Genomic DNA, 27,434 nt, shown 5'->3' on the forward strand with positions numbered 1-27,434 from the left:
AAATTAAACCTACGCTGACTCATTCAGAAGGAGGGACTGTATAGAGGACAGAATCTTTGAGAATGACAAGCTTCACTTTCCAACTGCACCGACATGTCTTCCAATCAAGGTGCAGTCACAAGTGGAAAGAAGAGGTCCCATGAAACTAAGGCAGCAACGACGGCCCTGCTGTCCTCGGAATTCTAGGTGTTGGAGTGCTGCACTGCTAGCTGGACCAGCCTGCCCTTAATCTTTGAGGGTCTCCATGGGAGGATGTGCTTTCTACAGCGCAAAGGTTACCTGTTAGAACCACTACGGATTAAATTCTGCTCCTGAAAGATCATCTAAAAGCTATCCAGTTACCAGATGCATCCAGAAAATCCCATCAGACGTTGGGCCTCTAGTTACATCTTACCTCAGTATAAGAATGGTTTGTTCTAATCATGTGGGAATATATTCCTGACATGATAGCGAAAGACAAAATGGGAGCCTAAACAAACGTGGAGAGCAAAGCTAATGCCACCGACTGTCTAGGAGGGAAGCAACAAAGCCCTCATGGAAGAAGCACGCCAGCTTGTGTGATCACGATGTGTCGACAAGAAGAGGTATCAGAAGTTAAAAAAACCATGCAACCAAATCAATTTGAAGGGGAGTGGATGTAGTAGAGACCCAAGGTCCACCAGCAAGAAAATTGGACAGTCCCTTTCAGAAGGGCCTCATGGAGTGGAGGATAGATCCGGGGTGCGGTACAACACTGATGAACTACGTAACTGTCCTCTAGTCTCTTAAGATTTCCTCCCCTTACTATTAAGTTCTTTATGTGCTATACCTCACTAATCATGTTAGATTTGTGTTTGCTCATTTGTAAATTTAAGATCGCTCCATACATAGTAGCCCCGATAGATGACCCCTCAGAGACAGTGACAGAAGCAATGGTTCCCTGAGGGTACAGGAAGTGAGGCCAGTAAGCAGGATATGACAAAATAATAATTTATAAATTATCAAGGGTTCATAAGGGTAGGGGGAGCAGGGAGGACGGGTGGGGGGAATGAGGAGCTGATGCCAGGGTTGTAAGTGGAGAGCAAATATTTTGAGAATGATGAGGGCAATGAATGTACAAATGTGCTTTACACAACTGATGTATGTATGGATTGTGATAGGAGTTGTATGAGCTCCTAATAAAATGATTAAAAAATAAATATAAGAAGGAAAAAAAAACCCAAAAAGCATTGATGCTTGAACAACAGAATTGTATGGGAATGGATATATTGAAATGAGTAAACTATGTCCAAAAATATATTACTAAAAAAAAAAAAAAGACCCAAATGAAGGCCAAACATGATAGTGGGACAAGAGGAAAGTAAAAGGAAATAGAGGAAAGAACTAGGAGGCAAAGGACACTTATAGAGGCCTAAATATACGCATGTACATATGTAAATATATTTATATATAATGATAGGGAAATAGATCTATATACATATATTTATATGTTAAGTATTAAGGTAGCAGACGGACACTGGGCCTCTACTCAAGTACTTCCTCAATGTAAGAACACTTTGTTCTAATAACTCGGCATTCCATGATGCTCGCCTTCCCAACACAATCACTGAAGACAAATGGGTGCATAAGCAAATGTAGTGAAGAAAGCTGATGGTGCCTGGCTATCAAAAGATATAGCATCTGAGGTCTTAAAGGCTTGAAGATAAACAAGCGGCCATCTAGCTGAGAAGCAACAAAGCCCACATGGAAGAAGTACACCAACCGTGTGATCATGAGGTGTCAATAGGATCAGCTATCGGGCATCAAAGACCCAGAACAAGAAATCCTATCATTGTAAATGAGGGGGAGTGCAGAGTGGAGACCCAAAGCCCATCTGTACACTATTGGACATCCCCTTACAGAAGGGTCACAATGAAGAGACAAGCCCGTCAGGGTGCAGTATAGCACTGATGAAACATTCAACTTTCCTCTAGTTCTTTAATGCTTCCTCCCCCACCTCCATCCCCACTATCATGACCCCAATTCTACCTTACAAATCCAGTTAGACCAGAGCATGTACAATGGTACAGATAAGAGCTTGCAACACAGGGAATCCAAGACAGATAAATCCCTCGGGACCAATAGTGAGAGTAGCAATGCCAGGAGAGTAGGGAGAAGCTAGGGGGTGTGTGGGGTGGGAGTGGAGAAAGGAACCGATCATAATCATCGACATATAACCCTCTCCCAGGGGAACAGACAACAGAAAAGTGGGTAAAGGGAGTCATCAGTGTAAGACATGAAAAAAAAATCTATAATTATCATGCGGGGGGCGGGGGGGAATGAGCTGCTGCCAAGGGCTCAAATAGAAAGATAATGTTGTGAGAATGATGATGGCAGCATATGTACAAATGTGCTTGACACATGGATGGATGGATGGATGGATTGTAATCAGAACTGTAAGAGCCCCAATAAAATTATTTTAAAAGAAAAGGAAAAACATCCCATCCTAAAAATTCTTGTGACTGGTGAATTCCCTAATTTACATGAAGAAATCTATATCACTGCTGTCCTGAAAGGTGTACGCAACACTTATTCATGTCTAATATCTTCAAATTAAATTGATGTACAAATTAGTACAAATGCCAGCTCAAAACTGCTGTGAAAAAATACGCACAGGTACAGCCCTGCCTGGTTTACCAGCTGAGCAGTTTTCAAACCATGCCAGTTCTGTAAGCACCAGGACACAGTGCCAGGCCTGAAGAATACACGGGAGGTCAAAGGCCCCCTAACAAGACTGAGGACATTGTTACAGAATGACAAGTCTTGCTCAACTGATTTGAAATTACTCTCTTCCATCCAAAACATGGGTGAGCATAGACTAGAACAGACATATCCAGTTTGGGCAACTGATTCGATCTGACAGGTTATGTTCAAGAATGTCTTAAACTGGGAGCTAATCAAAACGAAGACCTGTTAGACAAGCTGCGCTAAGTCCCTGGAGGCATACATTTTACCTTTGGCCACCACCATTTTTTATCATAATCTCTACCTCTGTCCAATGACACCTGCTAACACTAGTTGTTCTGGTTGTTTGAAACTTTATGTTGTGAACTGGGTGAAGATTGAAACTTTCTGGACTACTCGTTTCCTCTGCAAGAACTGGGGTGCGTTTCCTTTCACCTCGTTCATTTCAATGCACTGGCACTTCCTGCTGGCAGTTTTTGTTTACGTTCCTCCTTTTCCTACTTAGCCTTCTAAATTGAAACTCCTTTAAATCTCAAATAGTCAATTATTCTAAGGTGTAGTCTCTTCACGTACATACGTACAAATGTGCTTGATATGATTGTATGTATGAATTGTGATAAGAGCCCCCAATACAATGATTTTTTAAGTTGTACAAAAAGAGTGGCATTAATTACACTTTCAAATGACACTATATATATATATATATATAATCTTTAAAAATAAAGGTTGTCCCAATATACCTTTCCTCCAGCGCCATCCGCACACCAGCACCCTGTTATTAGGTGCAACGGAGTCTATCTCACCTCATGGTGACATCAGACGGCAGAGAGGACTGCCTCACTGGGTTGTCTATGCTTTCATCTTTGAGGGAGCAATTATTTCTCCCATGGAGCTGCTGGGGGTTAAACCGCTAACCTTTCCATAAGCCGTCAAGTACTTAATCTTATTGTCACTAGCATCACCTTTTTTTAAAATGTCATCTTTGCTTGGATAGGATTTTGAAATCAGCTTTCATAAACTTCCCTAAATGCTCTTCTTGCCCCCCAACCCCTGGACTTGTAATGCCCGGTCTTTGCCTAGTCTGTTTCCTTGAGGGCTTGGCTGTACACACAGAACTTGACCTAACTTCTATTTCAACCCCTTGAATTCGTCCAGCCAAAGGATCAAGCAACTAATCAGATAAATTAACCTGTGCGGATATAAAAGGGCTCATTACCAACAGTGGGAGGTCATGACAACTTGAGCAGCTTAAGGAAAATGCATGACCTACGTCTTCAGTTCATTTCACTTACCTCCTATAGCAACGGTTCTCGAATTTTGCTGGGAATGGAAATCACCTGGGGTGCTTTGAAGAACACTGACACTTGAATAAAAAGAGTCGCTTGAATAAAGAGAAAAATTTAGATTTCCACATCCTGAAAAATGAAACCTGATCCTTGCTTCATATCACATACAAATCCAATTCAAAATAGATTAAGAATTTAAATGCTCAAACTAAATCCATAAAATTCTAAGAATAAAACAAGGGCAACCCTATCAGTCCCAGCTATCCACAATGGACGACTGAACAGAATAAAAGAGAGCACACGACAAAAGACTACAAAGTAAATGAGGTTTGATAAAATTTTAAACTTGTTCATTAAAAGGCTTTTCAAAAAAGTGAAAAGATAAGCTACTAAGTGGGAGAATATTTTCAGGAATTATATATCAAACAAGAATCTAATAAAAAAAACTTTTTAATTAACAGCAAAAGGACAAATTACCCCATCAATAAAATGAGCAAAGGACTTGAATAAGCATTTCATCAAAGAGTACATTCAAATAGCCACCACACACAAGAAAAGACATTAGCCACTAAAGAAACAAACACACTGCCATCTAGTCGGTATTGATCCATAGCAACCCTATAGGACAGGGTAGAACTGCCGCCTTTGAGTTGCTGAGACTGAAACTTTTCAAGGAGTTGCAAGCCCAGTCTTTCTCTTAAGGAGCAGCTGATGGTTTCGAACTACTGACCTTGCAATTAGTAGCCCAATGCATAATCACTACCCCACCAGAGCACCTCAGTCGCCATTAAAAGAGATGGAAATCCCAACCCCAATGAGTTACCATCCCCCTCCCATTAGAATGTTTAACGGGACAAAGATGAGATTTCCTACTCCCATAAAATTTACAGTCCCAGAGATGGGGGCAGGGGGTGGTGAGGTTGAGGGGAATTAGGGAGCAAATAATTTGGGAGAGGAGAGGGTGCACTAGCACTGATTGTGATGATGTGTATACAACTCTTTTTAAAAGCGACTTAACAGGAGTGGATGATATTTGAATTTTATAATGTTAGCGCTATAAGAGAAAAAAACACATTCCCGCCCACAGGGATGGTTCTACTCTGTCCTACAGGGTCGCCATGTGTCAGGGTCGACTGGATGACAGCGAGGATGGGGAACTGCAAGAAACAAGCTCACTTCCACAGAGTCCACCCCCCTTCATGGCAAAGCCTTCAATAGGTTTTCTGACACAAACCTTCACCTGACTCGATAACCTCATTTTCTCTAGCCCCACGCCGGGCTTGAAGCGCCTGCCTTCCAGTCAGTAAGTCAACACCTCACCCACAGCAGGCCCAGGCTCCTTAGAACGGTTAAGATGGAAGACAAAAGCTTCCTCAAAGAAATGAACATACAGCCAGCAATCCTTGTCCCCTAGAGAAACAAGGGGCAAAAACCTGAGCAGGTATGTGCACACCCACTACACTAGTCACCACAGCCAGGAGGAGGAGCCAACTGAAAACGACCCCACTGACCACGGATGGACCTGTACACTTCAGCACATACACGGCGCACACTATGCTTCGCTACAGAACAAGGGTGCAGCTGTCAAGCACTTCCTGAAGTGGGTGAATTTGGAAGATATTATGCTGAGCAACGTCAGTCAAGTACATAAAGACAAAAACAAAGTATGTATGCAAGGGAAAGATGAAGAACAACGGTTTTCTCACCTAAAGAAGCATACTTTTATCTCTCTACCTCTCTTTTTTTAAAATTAATAAATCATTTTATTCGGCGTTCTTAAAGCTCTTATAACAATCCATACAAAATCAAACTCAGTTGCCATCATTTTCAAAATATTTTCTTTCTACTTGAGCCCTTGGTATTAGCGCCTTTTTGCTCCCTTCCCCACCCACCACCCTCATGGACTCCTGATAAATTATAAACTATTGCTATTTTCATATCTTATACTGTCCACTGTCTCTCTTCACCCACATTTCTGTTGTTCATACTCTTGGGGGAGTATATGTCGATCACTGTAGATGGTTCCCCATTTCTCCTCCTTTTCCCACCCTCTTCCCCCCATGCTCATGGTATCGCTACTCCCATTATATAGTTCCTGCGGGGGTTCCTGGATTCTGTGTGTTGTGAGCTCATATCTGTACCAGTGTACGTGTTCCCGTCTAGCCGGATTTGTAAGGTAGAGCGTGGTCATGATAGTGGGGGTGGGGTAGGTGGGGGGAGGAAGCATTCAAGAACTAGAGGAATGTTGTATGTTCTTTCCATTCTATACTGCTGCACCCTGGCTGACTCGTTCCTTCCTTGTGACCCTTCTGTGAGGGAATGTCCAATTGTCTACAGCTGGGCTTTAGATCTCCTCCCCGACCCCCATCATTTGCATCAATGTTTGGGGTCCTTGAGAAGCATCTTTTGATAGGTACAGAGGAGCTGTGGGAAGAGAAGGGAGAAAAAGGGAAGAAAACAAATAAAATGTATTTCTTAAAAAGATACATAGATGTTAAAAAAAGATACATAGATGCATGTACACTGATAGGTATAAAATACGGAGGCAAACAGAGATAGATAGTATCATAGTTGTTGGGGTTTTTTAATATCAAAAACACTTGACTCCCATGGCCACACAAACCCTCATTTCCTCACACTAACTCCTGAGTTTGCTTCACAATAGAAATTTGATGATTCACATGAATAATACCAAAGCCAAACCCAACTAACGCACACAAACCTGGACTTACTGTACAGTCACAACCCTAGATTTGACTTACTTATTACTTGAAACTTGCTTCACCCTGATTACAAGCCATAAAAGCATTACCAAGTTCAAGAGAAGACCAGTGACATTTCTCGCTGAGAGATGAAGAACACATACCACTAGTTTTCAACATCCTGCTGGGGTTGTTGGCGAATGTCAAAAGAAAAGGGAATTAAATGAAAGGCATACAATTAGAAAAGGGACGTCTCGCCTTGGCCTTACTTGTGGATGCCAAGATTTGTTTCATGAAGAAAATTCTAAGGGATGAACATAAACTCCTAGGGAAAATCAAAGAAGCAGACTAACCAGTGTTGGTGAGTGTGGGAAAATTGGAACACTTAGCCATTGTTACCGGGATTACAAAACGGTACCACCATTGTGGAAGAGTTCTTAAAAAAAAAACAAACTAAAAACAATAGGACCTAGGAGCCATTCTACTCCTACATATATACCTAAAAGACTTAAATGCAGAAACTCAAAAAGAGACGTGTACATCAATGGTTATTAAAGACTATTCACAATAGTCAAAAGGGTTAAAAAACACCCTAAATGTCTATGGACACATGAGGATAAATGGGCCGTGAAAAACACATGCAATGAAATACAACTCATCCAAGTTAGAGAAATGAAGTCTTGATCCCCGGCTGGAGCATGAAGCCACCATGCTGTGTGAACTAAGTCAGTTACAGAAGAACAAATACTGTGTGACCTCGGTTACATAAAAACACAAGAAATGGCAAATGCACAGACTAATAGTTATTAGAGGCCACAAGGTTGGGGAGAGAGAGACAAGAGAGGTTAACGGTGATGGAAAAATCTCACTGCGCAGCCGATTATCGTAATTGTTATCAAGATGCTTGCACAGCTGTAAAAAGCTAAATTTGCAAATGTTGCGTGCTAAATACAGGAGCGGGCTTCAAAAAGCCTGTGGGAAATCTCCATGATCATTCAGTTCCATTTTTCCAGAAACGTTTGGAAGCCCCTTCAAGGACACAAAAGGAGTAGCCACTAAAGTGGCTCTGGTACTACCAAACAGCTCAAGGGATTGCATTTTAGAGTGTTCAGCTAATGGTTTCGGTGGACACCCAGTCAACTGGCCTAATAACAGATTTAGTGCTTATGTTCTGCCTACTAGTTCATTGACCTGATCTCTCAAAGGCAGGCAAGCAAATATCCAAGGCCCAAAATTACATCTCTCTTCAACTGGAAGAATGGAGGAAGAGGCGAATCGGGATTAGGAGGAGGATGGGGGGGCGGGGGGGAGGGTGACTCATGGACAATAGAGCAACTACCATTTTGCCATAAAAACAGAACTGGATGGTGTCCAGCTATCTGATCAAAGTTTCCACGGAAGAATCCCAATCACAAGGGGGGGGAAATGTAGAACAGAATTTCACAATTCTCATGGAGCTCTAGGGATTGAATGAACCCTTGAAACTATTGCCCGGAGAGCAACTTGAAACCTTAAACTATGCGTATCCCTTCAAGCAGACATAAAATCAAACACCAGTTTAGCCTAATTAGCAACAAAGATCTGACTTGAGCAGGATTCCCTTTTCAGAACTATCTAGATGGGATAAAGTCGCAACAACTAGAAAGATGAAAGAGGAAGCATAAGAGTTGGTGAGCACCCTGGGAGAGGGACAGCAGAGAAGGGGGGAAGGGAGACTCCGGATAGGGCAAGATATGACAAAATAACGATGTATAAATTACCAAGGGCACATGAGGGAGGGGGGAAAGGGGAGGGAGGGGGGGAAAAAAAGAGGACCTGATGCAAGGGGCTTAAGTGGAGAGCAAATGCCTTGAGAATGATTGGGGCAGGGAATGTATGGATGTGCTTTATACAATTGATGTATGTATATGTATGGATTGTGATAAGAGTTGTATGAGTCCCTAATAAAATGTAAAAAAAGAAAAGAGGACAAAAAATGATTAGGGCAAAGACTGTACAGATGTGCTTTATACAATTGATGTATGTATATGTATGAACTGTGATAAGAATTGTATGAGCCCCAATAAATTGTTTAAAAAATAAATAAATAAAGTGTTGAAGAACAAAAAAAAAAGAGAGTTGGTGAGCATATCTAATGAGGGAGGAACAGCTCAGGAAAGGATGGTGAGTAGGGGCACATCCCTTGAAGAATCGAAGCAATGCCACAAAGTTGAGGGCATCAGCAGGACTGGACCGCAGTGTGTTTTGCTGGAGAAAAGGCAAAGGGGGGAGGAAATAACAAACACTGATGCCCGGGTCTCACCTCTCAAAGATTCTGAATAAACTGATAGACACTGTGACCTGGGCATCTGGATTTGTAATGCCCCCTGGTGATTCTAATACAGGGTTTAGGTGTCAGAGAGGGATCCTAACGAAGCAAGGTGGGAAGACCAGAAGCATTCTTCTGGCTCACCCAGGCAAGATAAAGATGGGGAGAAGAGGAGAGAGGTGATGCGTGGGCCAATAATGACAACCAAATGGAAGTCACAGTCAGCCTTCTTATTTTGAAAGCAGACCAAGCTTCAGCTTTATGGTTTTTGTCACTGTCATTTTGTCATGGAACCAATCGACTCAGACTGATATTATTGGTATCATTTTCTGCAATGCAATTTAATGGGAGCTCTATACACACATACCAACTGTCATGGAGTTGACTCAGATTCATAGTAACTGTTTATGACAGAGTAGTACTGCCCCTTTGGGTCCTTAGACTTTAAATATTTATGGGAACAGACAGCCTCATCTTTCTCCCGTGGACTTGAATCTACAAGCCACACACTCCAAGGAGGAGCTCCCTACCATCAATGATGTTGTTTCCAACTTACATTTGTTTTATTGTTTCAACAAATATGAGCAGTCACCAGATTTTACATATACTCCAGTAGCAAGTACCATTTAACAAAGACCAGGTAGGTAGGTATAAGGCCTATATCACAGGGAACACTATAGTTCCGAACCAAAAACCAAACTCACTGACCCTGAGTCCATATCAACTCACAGGGACCCCATAAGGACAGGGTTGAACTGCCTTTGTGGGTTTCTGAGACTGTAACTCAATACCAGAATAGAAAGCCTTATCTTTCTCCCTAGGAGCAGTTGGTGGTTTCAAACTGCAGACCTTGGGGTTAGCAGCCCAACTCATAACCACTATGCCACCAAGGCTTCGCTGTGGTTCAGAGATTGAAGTGGGATTCAGAAAGGCATGACTCTAATCAGCATGTGCTTACTATTAGGCTACTCTGCCTATTTCTGGTCTGGATGATTGTTTGTGTTGCATAATTCAGAACTGAAGTAACAGGTGTCACTCCTGAGCCACAGTGGCAGTATAATCTCATTATCACTGTGACTGGAGGTCATCATTCCCAAACATTGACCAAGGGGGCCTCGATAGAGGAGCTGACCCAGCCTTGCCCTTGTTATTCCGAGAATGAAAAACATTCTCCAAATCTGGCTTTCCCCAGACAAGCAATTCATGAGGGAGAGGACTTCTTTGGTGATTTCAAAACTAAGAGGAATCTCTGTGGCCAATATTTTATGCTTCTACTCTGTTTCCAATATTCATAAATTATTGTACAAAGGCATGTCAACCATCCAGATAAATATAACTGTGTTCCAAAATCCTGGCAGGGTGTTATTTCCAAATTACATGATGTCATGGGGGAAGAGGGACCATCAAAGCTTCCTACATGAAGGTCTTTCTTGGCACAGGGCTAGTCATTCGTCCACCATGTCAATATTGTAATAGACAGGAGGAAAGGAAGGGGGACCGATAGACCCTTCCTAAAAGCCATCAGATGGGACCTGGTAGTGCAATGGGTTATATGTTAGATTAGTCATCAAAAGGTCAGCAGTTCCAGTGCACCAGCCTCCCTAGGGGGAAAAAAAGATGAGGTTTTCTGCTCCAGTAAAGATTTATAGACTTGGAAACCTGAAGTGGCAGATCGACAAGGTACTCTGATTCTATGAATCAAAATTGACTCTAAGGCAGGGCAATAGGTATGTGGTGGTGGGTGGTGGGTTTTGAAGAGACTATATGGGGCTTGGGGGTGGATTATGTGCTGAGGAGGGCAAATCCATATGGAAATGTGCTACATTCAATAGCTAGGGGGCTTTCCAATGGGACAAAGCCTAACAGATGTTGCAATTCTATATCCAAAGTGGTTGGAAAAACAATTTTAAAATCTAGGAAAATCATGATACTCCATCCTATTTTTTTCTAGCTGTCATTCCCGGAGGGCATTGACAAAAATCACCTACGACGAAAATCCAAGGGTGTTAGAAGGGAGAGACTGGGGTTTGGTTAAATTAAGACTTCAGGCAGCTCAGAAACCCTTCCCAACCCGCTGTAGGGCTGCAGACAGCATTCAGACGCTAGATTCTCTGGCCATACGAATGAAAGTCTGGTGGAGCCGAGGTTAAAAATCGGCTGCCAACCGAAAGGCGAGCGGTCTGAACCTACCAGCCACTGGATAGGCTTCGGTAACAATGCACTGCCTATCAGGTTGCCCGGATGGCAGGGGTTGGTTGGCACTGGGAATAATGTCTCTTACCATGGGCCCAACCAGACAGTTACATCTCCTACGTACGGGTGGAAGCGACGCTCAGCTGTAAGGGAGCAGGAAGAAGCGCAACCCTTCTCCTTGACAGCCAGGGACAGAACTGGGTGCTGAAGGGCAAGAAGGAAACAACACTTCCCGAAATCCCGCAGCCCCTGCCGCAGCCACGGCTTCCTCCCCAGCCAGCCAGGGTCTGGGGGGCTCCGGTCTGGGGCTGAGCCCACAAGTGCAGAGGATGAAGGCTTGGAGGGCTGCGCAGCAGGATCCTGGGGAGACCACGCGGGGCCCTTTTGGGGGGGTTTAAGGTGGCAACCCCCCTCGCCCCCCCAAGTCAGAGCCTGTTTCCCTTGAGCCCATTAAAAACTCTCTGCCGGCGTTAATAGAGGGATGAGGATGGCGAGGCTGGTGGCTTTTAAAATGCTAAAGAGCTGTTTGTCTGGACGCTGCAGACAGAGAAACGGGTTGGGGGTGGGGTGGAGCCGGCATTTCGGACAGAAGGACGGTTGAATGGCTCCCACATTCTGCTCCAGAGCTTCACCACCTCTGTCCCCAGCGCCCACCGGGCCACACTGATCTAGCCCGTTGCTAGCAGGAGACCAAGGCGACACCCTGAAAACGCACACAGAGCCACCTTAAAAAATGCAACCGCCCGGAGCTATGGAAGAAAACAAAATAAAAGCCTTCTGAGTCTGGGCATTTTCGTCCCCCGGCAAATACGGCTTAGGTGTGGGGTGGGGAGTACGGGGGTAGGGCGCGGGGTCGTGCGTCTCACCACTTGCTGTGCGCCCCGAAAAGTCGCGTCCAGCAGCATGAGCTTCCACGGGTCCCCCACGGCCTCGGGCAGGGGGATGTAGACGTAGTAGGCGGCCAGCGCCACCAGGGCCGTGAGCAGGACGCAGGACGACCTCATCTCTCCGGATTCGGCCCGCCCGCGGGCTGGCGAGCTGCAAAGGGCGATGCCACCCAAGGACCTCCGGCAAGTTTCTGCCCACAGCCGCCGCCCGGTCACCGGTTTCTGATGTGCCCGGGAGCCAATCAGGAAGCGGGGTCAGGAGGAAGTCGGGGCGCTCACGTGCCCCCGCTTCGGTGTCCTTGCAAAGTGTATCAGGCGCTCCAGGTTCCCGAGAGTGCCCGCAGCCTGGGGCGCAGCACAGCGAACTCTGGAGGATGCCGGTCTGCGTTGCACCCACGTGAGGGCGAGCTGCCTCCTCCCTGGGGCGCTCAAACGGAGGACCGGGGTCGTTTCGGGGTGCTGAGTCTCTGTCTACAGCAGGTAGGTCAGTCTGACGCACAGTGGAGATTCTGTGGAGAAAGATGTTAAAAATCACCTGTCTTCTCAAGCCAAACTGGCCGTGGAATGGAAGTCCCGGGGAAACTGTGGGTGGAAGACGATGGCAATTGTAAATTGTTTTTTAATAGCTGAAGTGAGGGGGGGGGCGCTCTGGTGTCGCAGTGACTTAAGCGCTGGGCTGATTGCATAAGGTCCCGCGTTTGAACCAACCACCAGCCGGGCTAAGAACACGAAGATGCGGGTGCCGGTTCCGCGGTAAAGATTGACCTCATAGGAAACCCTTGGGCCGGTCTCCGTTCTACAGGGTCGCAAGGAGGCTAGATGGACTCAATGGCTACGGATTCGTGGGATTCCTTGTTGTTGCTGCTGCTGATGATGTTGAGACGACGTGGGGTCCATCTACTCACAACGGCCCTCTGCACGTCTGAAGGAGACACTGCCCACCCCCAGGGGCCTCATGCTCTTCGCCACTGCCCCCTGCCCTCTATTGTCCTCCTCTAGGGACTGGTTCTTCCTGATCAAGAGCCCAAAGTAGCTGACATGAAATCCTGCGAGTCTCACTTCTGAGGAGCATTCTGGTTGTACTTCTTCCATCAAAGGCTTGTTCGAATGGCCTCACAGGCTTTCCTGGGTTGTAATCCTTAAGGGAACACATTACCAGGACTTTCTCCCATGGACCAATGGGCAGGTTCAAAGTGCCTCCTTTTGGTTCGCAACCACTGGGGTTCCTTGGCATCTGTGATTATGCACCTTATGAGGGATCCCTGCCTCAGAGCCATCCAGTCCAATCTCACTCCCAGTGACAACATCGGACACCATGGAACGGTTTCTGTGGATTCCCAAGTCTTCCAAGTATACATATTTGTTATTTTACCAGTTTACTTGATATATAATTCACATATTATATGGGAGCAGACAGCCTCATCTTTCTCCTGCTAAGTGATTGATGGGATCGAAACAAGGCCACTAGGACTCTTGAACCTTAATATAAGAATTTAAAAGTTTAAGAAAAATGGGTGAAAGGAGATATCGATTAATGTAAGACATGACAAAATAATAATAATTTATAAATTATTAAGGGGGTATAAGGGAGAGAGGGTGGGGGAGAGAGGGAGAAAGATGAGGAGCTGATACCAAAGGCTCAAGTAGAAAGAAAACGTTTTGAAAATGATGGCAACAAATATATAAATGTGCTTGATACAATGGATGGAAGGATGGGTTGTGATAAGAGCTGTATGAGCCCCCTATAAAATGATTTTTTTAAAGAAAAATTAAATATTTTAAACTCATCAAAAGAAATTAAATAACTATAAATTTGGGCCTAGTAGTGAAATTCTGAGGGGGGTGGGGAGTTGGCTTCTTTTTCAAAGTTGGAGGATAACATATAAAGGTAACCTTATACAATGTTTTACAGGTAAAAACAAACTTTTACTTCACAATTGTCAAAGTAGGTATCTTTGACCAAAGTGTTACAATTCTCTCCATTATTCTTACAATAATTCTCAGTTGTCCCATTCACAAGGAGGTGACAGTAATCCTCCCATTGAAATGTCACTTAAGATTTGGCAATTTTCTATAACTGTGTTAACATGATCTTGATACAAACAGCATTAGCTTTCAGTCCCTTTTGAAGGCACAAATGGGTTATCCTTACTTACCCTGTGCGAGCATCAAATAAACTCCAGCATTCATTATTTACTGCACAGTCTCTCCAAAGCAAGATGCGAGAAGGGAGATCGGTGATTCTGTAAAGACACATGCAAAGCACTTTTGTGAAAACCAGTTGAAAGAGCCAACTGTCCATGAGTAGGAGAGATAAACTGGTTGTGTGTCAATTTCTCTCAGAGTGGTATCTAATCTAAAATAAAATTATGATTCCCCTTGGCCTTCGCTTCAATTATTTGGACGCAAACATAATTTTTTATTCTAATTATACTGATAACACATGTTCACTGTAAAAAAAATCACATAAGTAGTAAGAAGTCATCTGCAATCCTGTTATTTGTCAATTTAAAAATGGAAAACAAACTAACAAAAAAACTTTACTGTCACTTGAGTCAATTCTTACTCAGAGTCCCTATAGGGGGAAGGGCCCTCTACAGGTTTCCAAAGTCTTTTTTAACAGTTTTATTAACATAAATTAGCATATTATACAGTTCAATGGTTTAAACATTTAAGAGTTGTATAATCATCAATACAATCTATTTTAAAATATTTTCTTCTTCCTTGCACTCCCCATTTCCCTGCCCTGCCATATCCCCAAGAAACTATTAATCCAGTTCCTGTCTTTGTATATTTGTGTATCCTAGATTCCAAATATAGAAAAACATACCAAAAAAGCAACAATAACAAAATTAAATGCAGAAAAACCTCAGTTGAAAATATAACAGAACAGGACTGGATAGGGCAGAGGATGTACACTGGTGCATATGGGAGCTGTAGGCACAGGGAATCCAGGGTGGATACCTTCAGGACCAGGGGTGTGAGGGGCGATACTGGGAGAGCAGAGGGTGAGTGGGTTGGAAAGGGGGAACCCATTACAAGGATCCACATGTAACCTCCTCCCTGGGAGACGGACTACAGAGAAGGGGGGGAGGGAGAGTCCAGATAAGGCAAGATATGACAAAATAACAATCTATAAATTATCAAGGGCTCATGAGGGAGAGGGAAACGGGGAGGGAGGGGGGGGGAAGAGGACCTGATGCAAAGGGCTTAAGTGGAGAGCAAATGCTTTGAAATGGATTAGGGCAAAGAATGTACGGATGTGCTTTATACAATTGATGTATGTATATGTATGGATTTTGATAAGAGTTGTATGAGCCCCTAATAAAATGTAAAAAAAATAAAAGTAAAAAATTAAATGAAAAAAAAGAAAATATAACAGAAAATAATAAAAATCAGAACAAATATTAAATGGGTCAAAGGGGAGAACAAATGATATGTTACATTTTAACCTAATTACATCTGCATTAGTCTACTTTCCAGGGCACTCTGTGGGAAACAACCTGGAAGAGTGTAGGGAAAAAAGTTCTCTATGCTCCTACATTAAGGAGTCTGGGAGGTGGGGCTCCTTGGAGGGAGGCCTTCACTTTTGCAGGTTGGAGATGCCTCCAGTCACATTCTCCAAAAGTTGCTCCCCATGATGTCCCACATAATACTGCTAATCGTAAAGTGCTTCTTGCAAGCCCATAATTGCTACTATATATACTTAGGTTAACTGCTTGAAGGCATGGAGAGCAATCAGACCCTATTGTCCCACCTTAAGTAGGGCCCTCTCCCTTCTGATAGGATCTTGGATTGTTCCCTTAGAGAAGTGCTCAGGGGCATCTGACCTCAAGCCAGCTCAGAGATAACCAAGATTAGGCCGCCATTTTAGCTCAAGAACCTGCCATCTTGTACCGTGTGTACCTTTCTGTCACATATGTGCCTCTATTACCTCCCCTTCCTATTGTGTGTATACCCCTAGCTCATTCCCCTCATGTCACCTGTATGCCTCTAATATAACCCCTTCTGGTTTACCTATGTGCTTACCATGGCTTGGATGCCAGAGATTACATAAGCTTGTGAGAGAATGCATTACTGCCTCTATCTCTGGCTCAGGTCTCCATCAGAAGAGGTGAGCCCTTGAATGCCTTGTCTGATAGCTCTTTAATTTACCCCTCAATTACACAACCGCCCCTTAGGACCCATCCAGATGAGACCGGATCCCACAACTCTGTCTGATAGTACAGCTACTCATATCCCTGGTCAGTGCTCAGAGGGGGTTCACCCGAGGCCTAATCTAAGTAGAGACCCTGCAAGTGATTATTGTTCAAAACCATTGTATTAGGAACTCTTACAAATATCATACCATCCTATAGTTCAATCACAACTAGAAGTATCATACGATTGCTACTACAATCAGTTCTCAACATACCCCTCAGAAACCCTCATTGTTGTCTCTATATTTTCATCAATCCTGGGTTTCATAGACCAAAAAATAGAAAAACATAACACAGTTCAAGAGGGCTAACCACAATGACAAACTACATCGGAGATAAACTCCAATAGGAGTGGGGTGGGTGGGGGTGGTATGCAAGAAGTATTGAAAACCAGTTCAGGCCCAAAGTGTATCAGAAAGGGAATCAAGTGACAAGGTTTTAACTGTTCAAGTCAGGTTTATCATTTTGATCGCCTGTAGTTATCCTTCCAATACTCTGTTTGGCCGGCTGTTTATTCCCACCCCTCAACTTTGGATAGAAGGAAATCATTGGCTTATTTCCTGGGTAGATCTTGTAACTATATCTTGGGTTTCCACTGTCATCCATAGCTGTCTAGAAAGCAGAATCTCACAATTTAAGCTATGATACTATTCCTTCCTTCGGCTTTGGATTATATACACAAATGATATTTGAACTTTCATTGTCATCCAGTTTATTACACAGTAAGTGCTCAGGATTTAAGTTTTAATACCATTCCCTCCTCCGGTATTGAATCACACAGGTTGGTGTACTAGATAGAGATATAAGAAATAAAGTTAATTATAAAGCAATAAAAATGGCTCCGTGCAATGCTCCCCCACGAGACAGTTGTGAGACACAGGTGTTTATCGGCCAGGTTGGCAAAATAAACTAACTACCTCAATCCACCCCTTGCCAACTTGGCACCTGTACATAATTCCATGATGGAAGTGGTCCTATGTAATCAACCTGCCACCAAGTTACCGGTTGATATCCCTGAGGAATGGTCCCATATCTTAAACTCAATGTTGGCTTCTGCTGATGGCAGATGGGTCACTAAGCAGTAGCAGTGGCTAAGTCAGCCTTGGTGAGTGGAAGTCCATGTTGCTGCACCCATGTATAACCTCCATCCCTGCTGCCATGTCTACTTTGTTCATGTGCCCATTGGGCGATAACAGGGGTGGTAGAGGAAAGAGGAGGACCAGTCTCCACAGCGCGTGTCATCTTATCCACTTGATTGTTAAAGTCCTCCTCTTCAGAAATAACCCTTTGGTGAGCGTTCATGTGAGACACAATTACCTTTCCTTTCTTGGCCCATTCAGAGAGGCCTATCCACATACCTCTTCCCCAGACCTCCTTGTCACCAATTTTCCAATCATGTTCCTTCCAATTCCCTCACCATCCAGCCAAGCCAGTAGCCACAGCCCATGAATCAGTATATAATCTCACATCATCTGGCATTTTTTCCTTATGTGCAAACTGAACGGCCAGGTGCACTGCTCGAAGTTCTGCCCATTGGGAAGATTTCCCTTCACCACTGTCCTTTAGGGAGATCCCAGAAAGGGGCTGTAGTGCTGCTGCTGTCCACTTACGAGTGGCACCTGCATATTGTGCAGAGCCATCTGTAAACCATGCATGACTTTTTTGTTCTTCAGTTAAAGTATGGCAAGGAACTCCCCAGGAGGCCATAGATGCAGACTGGGAGAGAGAAGGTGATGTGACAGGAGTAGAGACTGTGGGCATTTGGGCCCCTTCTTCATGCAGCTTACTTGTCCATTCAGGTCCTGCTTTGGCCCAATCTCGTATATACCACGTCCATTTAACAAGAGTGTTGCTGCCCACATCCAATTTTATGATTCTGTGGGTCAGACAATACCCAGTTCATGATGGGCAGTCAGTCAGGCTTCATGGTGACCTGGTGGCCCATGGTGAGCCGTTCAGTCTCCATCAAGCCCCCGTAACAGGCCAACAGCTATTTTTCAAAGGGGAAGCAATTGTCTGCAGAGAATGGCTAGACTTTACTCCAAAATCCCAATGGTCTATGCTATGATTCACCAATAGGGATCTGCCAAAGACACCACACTGCATCTTTACCTATAAACTGACACCTCTAGCACCATCGGGTCAACTGGATCATATGGTCCCAGTGGCAAAGCAGCTTCCACGGCAGCCTGAACCTATTGACGAGCCTTTTCTTGTTCTGGGCCCCACTCAAAATTGGAGGCTTTTCATGTCACTTGATAAATAAGTCAAAGTAGAACACCCAAGCGAGGGACATGTTGCCTCCAAAATCCGAAGAGGCCCACTAGGCATTATGCCTCCTTTTTAGTCATTGGGGGAGGGGAGCAAATGCAATAGCTTATCCTTCACTTTAGTGGGAATATCTCAACATGCCCCACACCACTGGACCCCTAGAAATTTTATTGAGGTGGAGGGTGCCTGAATCTTCATTGGGTTAATTTCCCAATCTCTTGTACACAGATGTTGTACCAATGAATCTAGTCTTTGATACATCCTCCTTAGTGGGTCCAATCAGCATAATGTAATCAATATAATGGACCAGCGTGCCATTTTGCGGAATAGACAGGGCATCAAGGTCCCTTCAGACTAAATAATGGCACAGGGTGGAAGAGTTGATGTACCCCTGGGGGAGAGTTGTGAAAGTGCATTGTTGTCTCTGCCAGGTGAAGGCAAACTGCTTCTGGTGGTCCTTCGAGACTGGTATCGAAAAGAAGGCATTAGTCAGATCAATAGCTGCATACCAAGTGCCAGGAGAAGTATTAATGTGCTCAAGCAATGAAATCACATCTGGAACGGCAACTGCAATTGGGGTCACCACCTGGTTAAATTTACGATAATCCACTGTCATTCTCCAGGATCCATCTGTCTTCTTTACAGGCCAAATAGGTGAGTTAAATGGGGATGTGGTAGGAATCACCACCCCTGCATCTTTCAAGTCTTTGATGGTAGCACTGATCTCTGCAGTCCCTCTAGGAATGCGGTACTGCTTTTGATTTACTATTTTCCTAGGAAATAGCTCCAATGGTGTCCACTTGGCCTTTCCTACCATGATAGCCCTTATTCCACATTTCAGGGATCCAATATGGGGGTTCTTCCAGTTACTAAGTATGTCTATTCAAATGATGCATTCTGGAACTGGGGAAATAACCACAGATAGGTCTGGGGGCTCACTGGACCCACAGTGAGGTGTACCTGAGCTAACTAAAACTCCATTGATAACTTTACCTCCATAAGCCCCCACTGTGACAGGTGGGCCTTCGAAACACTTTGGGTCTCCTGGAATTAGTGTCAGTTCTGAGCCAGTGTCCAGTAATCCCTGAAAAGTTTGATTATTTCCTTTTCCCCCGTGAACAGTCACTCTTGTGAAAGGCTGCAGGTCCCTTTGGGGAAGGCTAGAAGAAAGACTAACAGTATAAACCTTCGGTGATGTAGCAGGGTCCTCCTTCAAAGGGACCCGGCCTTCCCCTCATTCAAGGGGTTTAGGTCTGTAAACTGGCTCAGGTCTGGGAATTGACTGAGCGATCGTGACGGTCTATTCTGCTGTTCACCTGATCTACCATTCTTCCGCCTGTACAAATCACATAAACATTTAGTAGGTTTCCCATCTATTTTACTCCTAGGGACACCGTGGCTAAGTAGCCAATGCCATAATTCCACACAAGACAGGTGGCTTTGATTACTACTGAAACCTGTTGTCTATTATAACCCTGTCTCTGTTGATTCAGTGCTGACCTCTGCCCTCTACCACCAGCAGAACCAATCAGCCCCATTGTGGGCAAATGTCAGAGTTTGCTTAGGGCAGTGCCCACTGTTAATCCTGGTGCACATAAAATAGCAATTACAGGAGTCTTAAGAGATGCTGGGGCCCACTTCACAAACTTGTTCTTTATGGTTGTGGTAAACAATATGTCTTCAGGACACCCCTTTTTTGGTTCTATGAGAATGTCCTGATAGATCCATTCCAATATACCAATTTCCCTAAGCTTTTGAATACCTTCTTCTACAGTGCACCAAGGCAGGTACTTCAAGTTGGTCTAATCCGTGCTTCAGCGGACCAACCAAAAGAAGAATTAGATCCTCTCTTAGCCTCTCGCCGAAACATTGAAAGAAAAAATCTGTGCTTAGGGGTCCTATATCCAGAAACTCAAACCGAGATTTCAGTCTCAGATATTACATTTCGTGCACCAGTATCCCACACCCTTAGGAACCATTCCCAGGGATATTCCCCAGGCTTCTGCTTGTATGTATTTGAAAACTTGAGCAGATCTTTGTGAGTATAGTGCTCTTCTTCTTGGGTAACCATCTCAACCTCACCTTTAGGAGCTTTCTGAGCCTTAATTTTAGTGACAGGTCTAGTGGAAATAATGGGTGGTGAGGGTGTTTCCTGGGTGCACTCAACAATATCTTGTAAGGCATCTCTCTCAGGCAATGCTACTGATACAGCCACACCTGGCATATCAACTTGAATAGTTTGGCTAATCTGCTCAGGTGTGGATTGTGAATTAATACCGTCAGCTGGGAGGGGTGGATCTATTAACAGTGTTCGGTCAATTGTTTCTAAAGGCTCGATATCCTCCTCTTCTGGGTCATCAGCCCATATGTTTCCATCCCATGTTTCAGGGTCCCAACTTTTTCCTATCAATGCCCTCACTTCGGCTCTAGATCTGCAATTCAGCCGACGGTGTAATTCAGCCATTCGCATAATGAGACTCTGGACCTGGTTCTCAGCAATATCAACTCTATTACTAGAGGAGAGAAGGCTCTCCTTTGTAGCACAGATGGAAGGAAGCTTTCAAATCTGCAAGTTCCCACCTAAGGCGGGCTTCTGAGGCTCTGAGACCATCCCTCTCCTTAATCACAATTTTCACTGTAAAAAGGACAGCCAACAAGCTTCCCTATACTTGTCATCCTGGCAAAACTCCTGGAAAATATCAAAGACACAATCACTCAGAGCCTCTCCTTTAACCAGCACCTCTTACTGTAGATATTAGCTTTGCCATTTCACACTATGGATTAGTAAGAGTGGAAGACGTATCCATGCTTTTGGTGTAGAAATAGCATTATCAGTGTTGTTAAGACTAATCAGGCCAGAGAACCAATTTAAGAAGTCCATATTTATGATTTTATTTCTCTAGAACCACTCTCGGTACCAATTATGTTAGACAGGGTTCTCTAGGGAAACAAAACCAGAACACTAATAATTATATATATATATTTATACAGATAGATAGATAGATAAGATAAACAGTTAATTATAAAGCAATACAAATGGCTCAGTGCAACTCACTCCTGTGCGACAGTTGTGACACACTGGCAGTCCTTCAAGTCTTGAGGGCCGCCGGGTGGTCCTCTGTAGAGCAATTCAGGTTAACCGGGCACAGGCAGCAAACAGCAAGGCAGGGCACCTCCGACAGTCCCCAACTCAAGAGATGTAAATTCCAATGGTGTGGCGAATCAAGTCTTGAAGGAACCTCAAATTACAGCTACACAGTCCACAGGTTAGGTGTCCCACAGGTAGTGTAGCTTGAAAATTGAGGCAAAGAACAAGCAAGGCAGCCGCAAACTGATCTGACGATCAAAGGGCAAGAGACGAGAAGCGTGAGGCTCACCAAGCCACTTATCTCTGCGCCCTTCAGTTAATCTCACGTGTGTTTATTGGCCAGGTTGGCACAATAAACTAACTACCTCAGACCATGTCATAAGAACGAATTTTTCTTACATTAGTGCTACCATTGTGTGTGAGCTCAAAATCCATTCACGTATCTTCTATGCTTTATATCTGTCCCTGGTTTACTTTGGAGACATCATTTTCCTTTTATGCAAGCATTCACATTAGAGATCATTGCTTTCTATATATTTTTCTAGTTTCTGATTAAAATAATATAACTCTAAACATATAAGATTATATGTGTCTATTAAAATTATAAAAATGCGTCGCTAGAAATTATCCCAGAGAATTGCTTACTTTCGGGTAACCTGAAAAATGACTTAAATATTTAACTTGTAAACTTTGTTATAGGGTCAAAAAAAACAACCCATCAAATTAAAATATTTTTATATAGAGACTCTTTAATTAAATGTTAACCAGGACAAAGACAAAATTGAATTAACCCAAGGAGGAAGTCCATCGATCAGACCATAAGGATGTTCAAAGGATTCACAGCCACATAGCTAAATTGGAAAACAAAGGAAATTGTCAAAGCATTATGATTGGCAGCAGATGAATTCATCAGTTGTAGGTGGGACTATATAAAGGACCCTAATTAGGATACATATACCATGGTGATCGGCAGGAAGATTAAGGGAAAAGGAGGTTGCCTTCACGAAATGCCTAAGCGAAACAAAAATCAGATAGTCGTGCCACAATAAAGGGGCTGGAAGGAAATCAGGCACACATTAGACATGTACGGGGAAAACCTAAAGCTGGCTGTGCACAGACCAAGGTCACCCAGACACAGGTAAAGGTCCACCTGGGCACACACACTGGGCACATCACGTCACAGGTGTGCCTGAATTTAGCCACTAAGAATGGCCAATACCCTCAACCATGCTCCTTCAAATAGGGTAGGAGGGATAAAAAGTAGGGACCGAGGGCAGTCACTCTGGCTCCCGTGCTCCCTCCATGTGGTTTTTTGTGCTCCCCTGAAGTAGCCATCTTCAGTCGTGACCTCTTGCATGGCACCCCCACACAGCCCAGCACACTTTCCAGAGACAGCTTGTGCTATCTGAGACTAATACCCGGAGCATCCCTTTCCCTCATGGAAGCTCCTCGGATATACAGAAGTGCTCTGCCTTGGGAATTCTTTCAGTGTTGAGAAGCAAGAGCCGAGGAAAACCACCCCCAGAAACCTAACAATGGCAGATTGTAAAGGTCATGAAATGGGTTCAGAGCTCTTTAATCTCGGAGACCAGGGTATGACTCACCGCCCTGTGGCCCTGGGCACCACAGTTCCTGCACCAGCGCTCTGAGGCAAATTCCTCTGTCCGAGGGCAAAACTTTGTCCACTGCCAGTGAATGGTCAGGGCTCCACGGAGGAAGAACCTACGTGGACACTCAGAATGGATTTAGGACTCCAACTTTTAGCCTAGCTGTATCCAAACATCGTGCTCAGAATACAGCTCTGATACACATTTACAAATGGACTCTGATCCCAACTCGAATACAAATTTCCTCTCTGATACAACGTTTGACAATGGCTCCAAGCTCTGCATAAGGTTTCCCGCGGCTTCTTCCTCTGGAGTGAGGAACCAGTCCTTCTTGCTTGTCGGTTCTTAGTCTGGACGCTCGGCTGAAATCTGTGCACGTCGGCCGGAGGGGGCGGGGAGACCCTGCTGGCCTTTGAAAGACCGGTGACCTAGTTTCCAGCATCACACCAGCCCACAAGTCACCGCAGCACGACAAACGGACAGACAAGTGGTGGAAGTGTGTGAATACTCCTGACAGGCAAGGATGGCGAGACTTCATCTTAGACACTTTGGACATGTTGTCAGGAGAGGTCAGTGCCTAGAGAAGGACATCATTTGGGTAAAGAAGCGGGGCAGCAAAAAAAAAAAAAAAAGATGAGCCTCCAGAAGATGGATTGATAGTGACTCACTGACTCAAGCATAGGAACACCTGTCGGGATGGAGCTCCACAGGACAGCGCTTCATTGTGGGGTCTATCAGGTCACTAGGGGTCAGAAACGACCAGATAGCACCTGACAGCAATGCCACCGGCCCTGCCTCTGCTTCTGGGAATGTTACTCATGACTGTCCACAAGCAAACCAGAAAGACAGCTTTTCCTCAGGAAGAATGTGATTGAAAGTAGATTAACTCGCATTCCGAAAGTGCTGACGCAGGGAATTTGCCTGGACATATCCTTAATTATTCATCAAGCAATCACCAAAGGAACTCATATAATCTAGTCAATTTGCTAGAATGTTCTTTACTGTTAAGTCCTAAATCAGGCCTATCTCTATCTTCATGAGCTTGCCTCCCTGGGGATTCCTGGTCTCCACCTGCTTGAAGTCTATGATTCCCTGTTTGAATATTCTTTGGGGTTCTTTCTTTTATTCTTTAGGGTTTATACATATTTCAATCACAGCAAGTACAATTGTACAATGGTTACCACCATCAGTTCCCAAACATTTTTTTCTGCATAGACTCCTTGATATAGTCTCCCTTTTACCCACTGCCACCACTGTACCCCCTGTCCCCTGAAAGCCTTCTGCCTGCTGTCCCTATAGGTTCATCAACGAATATTCTTATGCTGTCAATACATTTTTCTTTATTTTAACAGCGTTGGAGAGTTGTTCTCTGAGACAGTCCCTTATCTCCATCCAGCAAATGTGCTTGATTCCACAAGGTGGATGACGTGGATGTGGTGATGGCATTTGTTGAATGCTACCTCTAGTGTTTGTCTTCCTTCTGAAATAGTGAAGACGGAAATGCCACTTGTGTAAAGTAAAAGACTAGACGGACATTGCCCTGTAGAAGCGAGGTGAAAAGCAAACCAGGAAAGGTCAAGAGAAAGAAACAACCATTTCCAACTGAAATATAAAGGGAATATTAGGCAGATGAAGATGGCCAGCAGAAACTAGTTTTTAAAACATAAGTAAGAATAGAAACAATGGGTAAATGTGCATAAATGTGTGTATAATATGTATATATAATGTGTGTGAAAAATATGTTTGGCATTGAAGCCCTTTCTGTAACTATTAACTGACCAACTAGCAGTAAAAGGCTTAGCTCATTCACTATAAACCAACTTAAATGATAGAATTCTGGATGAAGTTAGAGAGGACTTAGAGGGAAATGAAGCGAGCTGTGCGACTGGGCAGTTTGTGAACGAAAGGAATGTGTTTTAAAATATGTTTTAATATTTCTGAAAAAACTAAAATTGTCTTACCTCAGTGAAACCACCTTATTTCACTAAAAAGATCATTGAATGATTACTTACTAAAAATTGATTCTTATCTGTAGGGACCTGCCTGGCTGAATTACTTTTCCTCCATTTCTCATTTACAATCTCAGGTTTTCAGACGGAGGGTAACAACTACAAGGGGTATTCTTAAGGGGCACATTCCTGTAATCTCTGAGGAGATGACGTGCGAGGTCTTGAGTTCAGGCAGGCCCTCCGTTTGTGCATAGCAGCATACTGACAGACAGCTGCCAGAAATCCAAGTGCTTCCAAGAGGGCATGGAACAGTGGATCTCATTGCTGACATCAGATGGAACTTGGACTGAGAGTAGAGAATACCATAGAAATGTTCCCTTGTGTTTTATTGCTCAATAGAGGTATTCGACTACGTGGATCAACAAACGGTACACAATGTTTTGAAGAATGGGAATTCCAGAGCACATGATTGTGCTGGTCAGAACCTTACTTAACCTTGGCCATTAGAGATCTTTCGAAGAGACGGTTTAATATCAGGACGGATGTGCACACTAATTCAGTCTGTACGCTGTGCAAATAATCTGCGGATATGGAGCACATGAAGAAGAACGTGGCATTAACAAGCTGTAATAGTAAATGACATACCCCTGCTTGTTGAAAGGAAGAGGACCATGGGGAGGGGAGGGCGTTGAAGCGGTATGTGAGTGCTTCTTTCCTGGTCAGGTTTACCAGCAGCGGCACGGAAGAAAACTTAAAAGATGTTCGGGTAACGGACAATGAGAACGATAAGCCAGTTGAGATACCGTCAGAAGATGATGACACAGTGCTCCGGTCCAGTGACATTCCAGTTTCCCGGGCTTGTGACCTGCACTGCAGGAGCTCAGCGTCTCAGGGTACAGAGGGCTCCCGCTGGTGGAAGGAGTTCTGCTAGCTCCCGATGCCAGCTGGGGAAATCTGGTCCATGTTGGCCACTATCCCAAAGATAACAGAAGAGAAATGGATGCGACCGATCCTTCAGCAGCAGTGAAAGTGAAGAGGTCCGTCCAGAAAACGTCTGATTTGATGGTATGGGGTCTCCCGCGGAACAAAACTGAGCAGCATCAGAAGGAACATTACAATACTTCTGGAGAAATCCTCATGATGCGCAGGTCCAAGAAAGATATTAAAATTGGTCGTTAAGGAAGATTTGCCTTTTTTCATGTTACGGAGCATGAGACCCAGGTGAAAGTCATGGCACAGAGACGTAGGGCAGATGTACGAGGGGTCCCCAAAAATAGTCAGATTTTTTTTCATAGCTATGTATTTAACTTTTTATAAATCATTTTATTGGGGCTCATACAACTCTTATCCCAATCCATACATACATCCATTGAGTAAAGCACCCTGTACAATGATGCCCTGCCCCACCCAGTACAGTTCAGGTTGTTTTTGTGGGAGTACTCCTCGTAAGCTTCCTGAACTCAAAGCAAAGCCCAGTTGAACCCTTGAGGAGCAGAAAGGTGTTCACTGGGTGTTGTACGGAGGCTCTGAGTGCTGATGCACTGCAGCAGTCTTTCCCAGTATGGAGAAGTGGTAGACATCTTCAACCCCAAACAGTCAGGGATTGTGCCTTTGTTATATTTGCGGACGATCAGGTTTCCCAGTCTCTTTGTGGAGAGGACTTTATCATTAAATGAATCAGTAAAAATATATATCTATATCTATTAGTGAGTGTGTATATATATTTTTCCAATGCTCAACCTAAGCACAGTAGCAATAGACAGAAACAAGTGGAAGATTTGGTGGTAACTAGGATGCCTTGGTAATAGTCAAGGGGGCAGGGCTGGCTTGGGAACCAATCAAAGCAGTATTATGGGTGTTGGACAAATGTTGGAGCTTTCAGCACTAATTCGGTCAGATGGCTGCAACCCAAGCAGCATTGCAGAGCAGCTGGGGGATGATGGGTGTGCTAACCAGTCTGCAGATCCAGTCAGGCCCCTCAGGTAATAACCAAACCCAAGGCAACATGAAAAGGGAGCCAAATCAAGCCTTTGGTTCTAGAAATAACTCTTTCAGGGGCACTAATTCTGGAGCAGCAATTGGTTGGGGATCAGCCTCGAATGCAGAGCCAGGTAGTGGGCTTTTTTGTTTGTTTGTTTTGTTTTTCAGATAGTGGGTTTTTGTTTTTTTTTTTCAGATAGTGGTTTTAATGGAGGCTTTGGCTCAAGCATGGATTCGAAAGCCTCTGGCTGGGGAATGTAG

General features: G+C 44.1%; 1 protein-coding gene and 1 pseudogene across 1 annotated transcript in view; one reads left to right on the forward strand and one right to left on the reverse strand.

Annotated features, from left to right (window-relative positions):
• NCEH1 (neutral cholesterol ester hydrolase 1) overlaps positions 1 to 12,370 on the reverse strand; it is a 72,639-nt gene extending 60,269 nt beyond the window's left edge. The window contains exon 1 of the mRNA XM_075547039.1: positions 12,059 to 12,370. Coding sequence (XP_075403154.1) covers positions 12,059 to 12,196 — 138 coding nt within the window. The 5' untranslated portion in view covers positions 12,197 to 12,370. The remainder of the gene's footprint in view (positions 1 to 12,058) is intronic.
• Positions 12,371 to 23,172: 10,802 nt separating this feature from the next.
• Positions 23,173 to 27,434, forward strand: LOC142446123 (TAR DNA-binding protein 43-like; annotated as a pseudogene).

This window comes from Tenrec ecaudatus, chromosome 4 (genome assembly GCF_050624435.1).
Source record: "Tenrec ecaudatus isolate mTenEca1 chromosome 4, mTenEca1.hap1, whole genome shotgun sequence".
NCBI classification, from domain to species: Eukaryota; Metazoa; Chordata; class Mammalia; order Afrosoricida; family Tenrecidae; genus Tenrec; species Tenrec ecaudatus.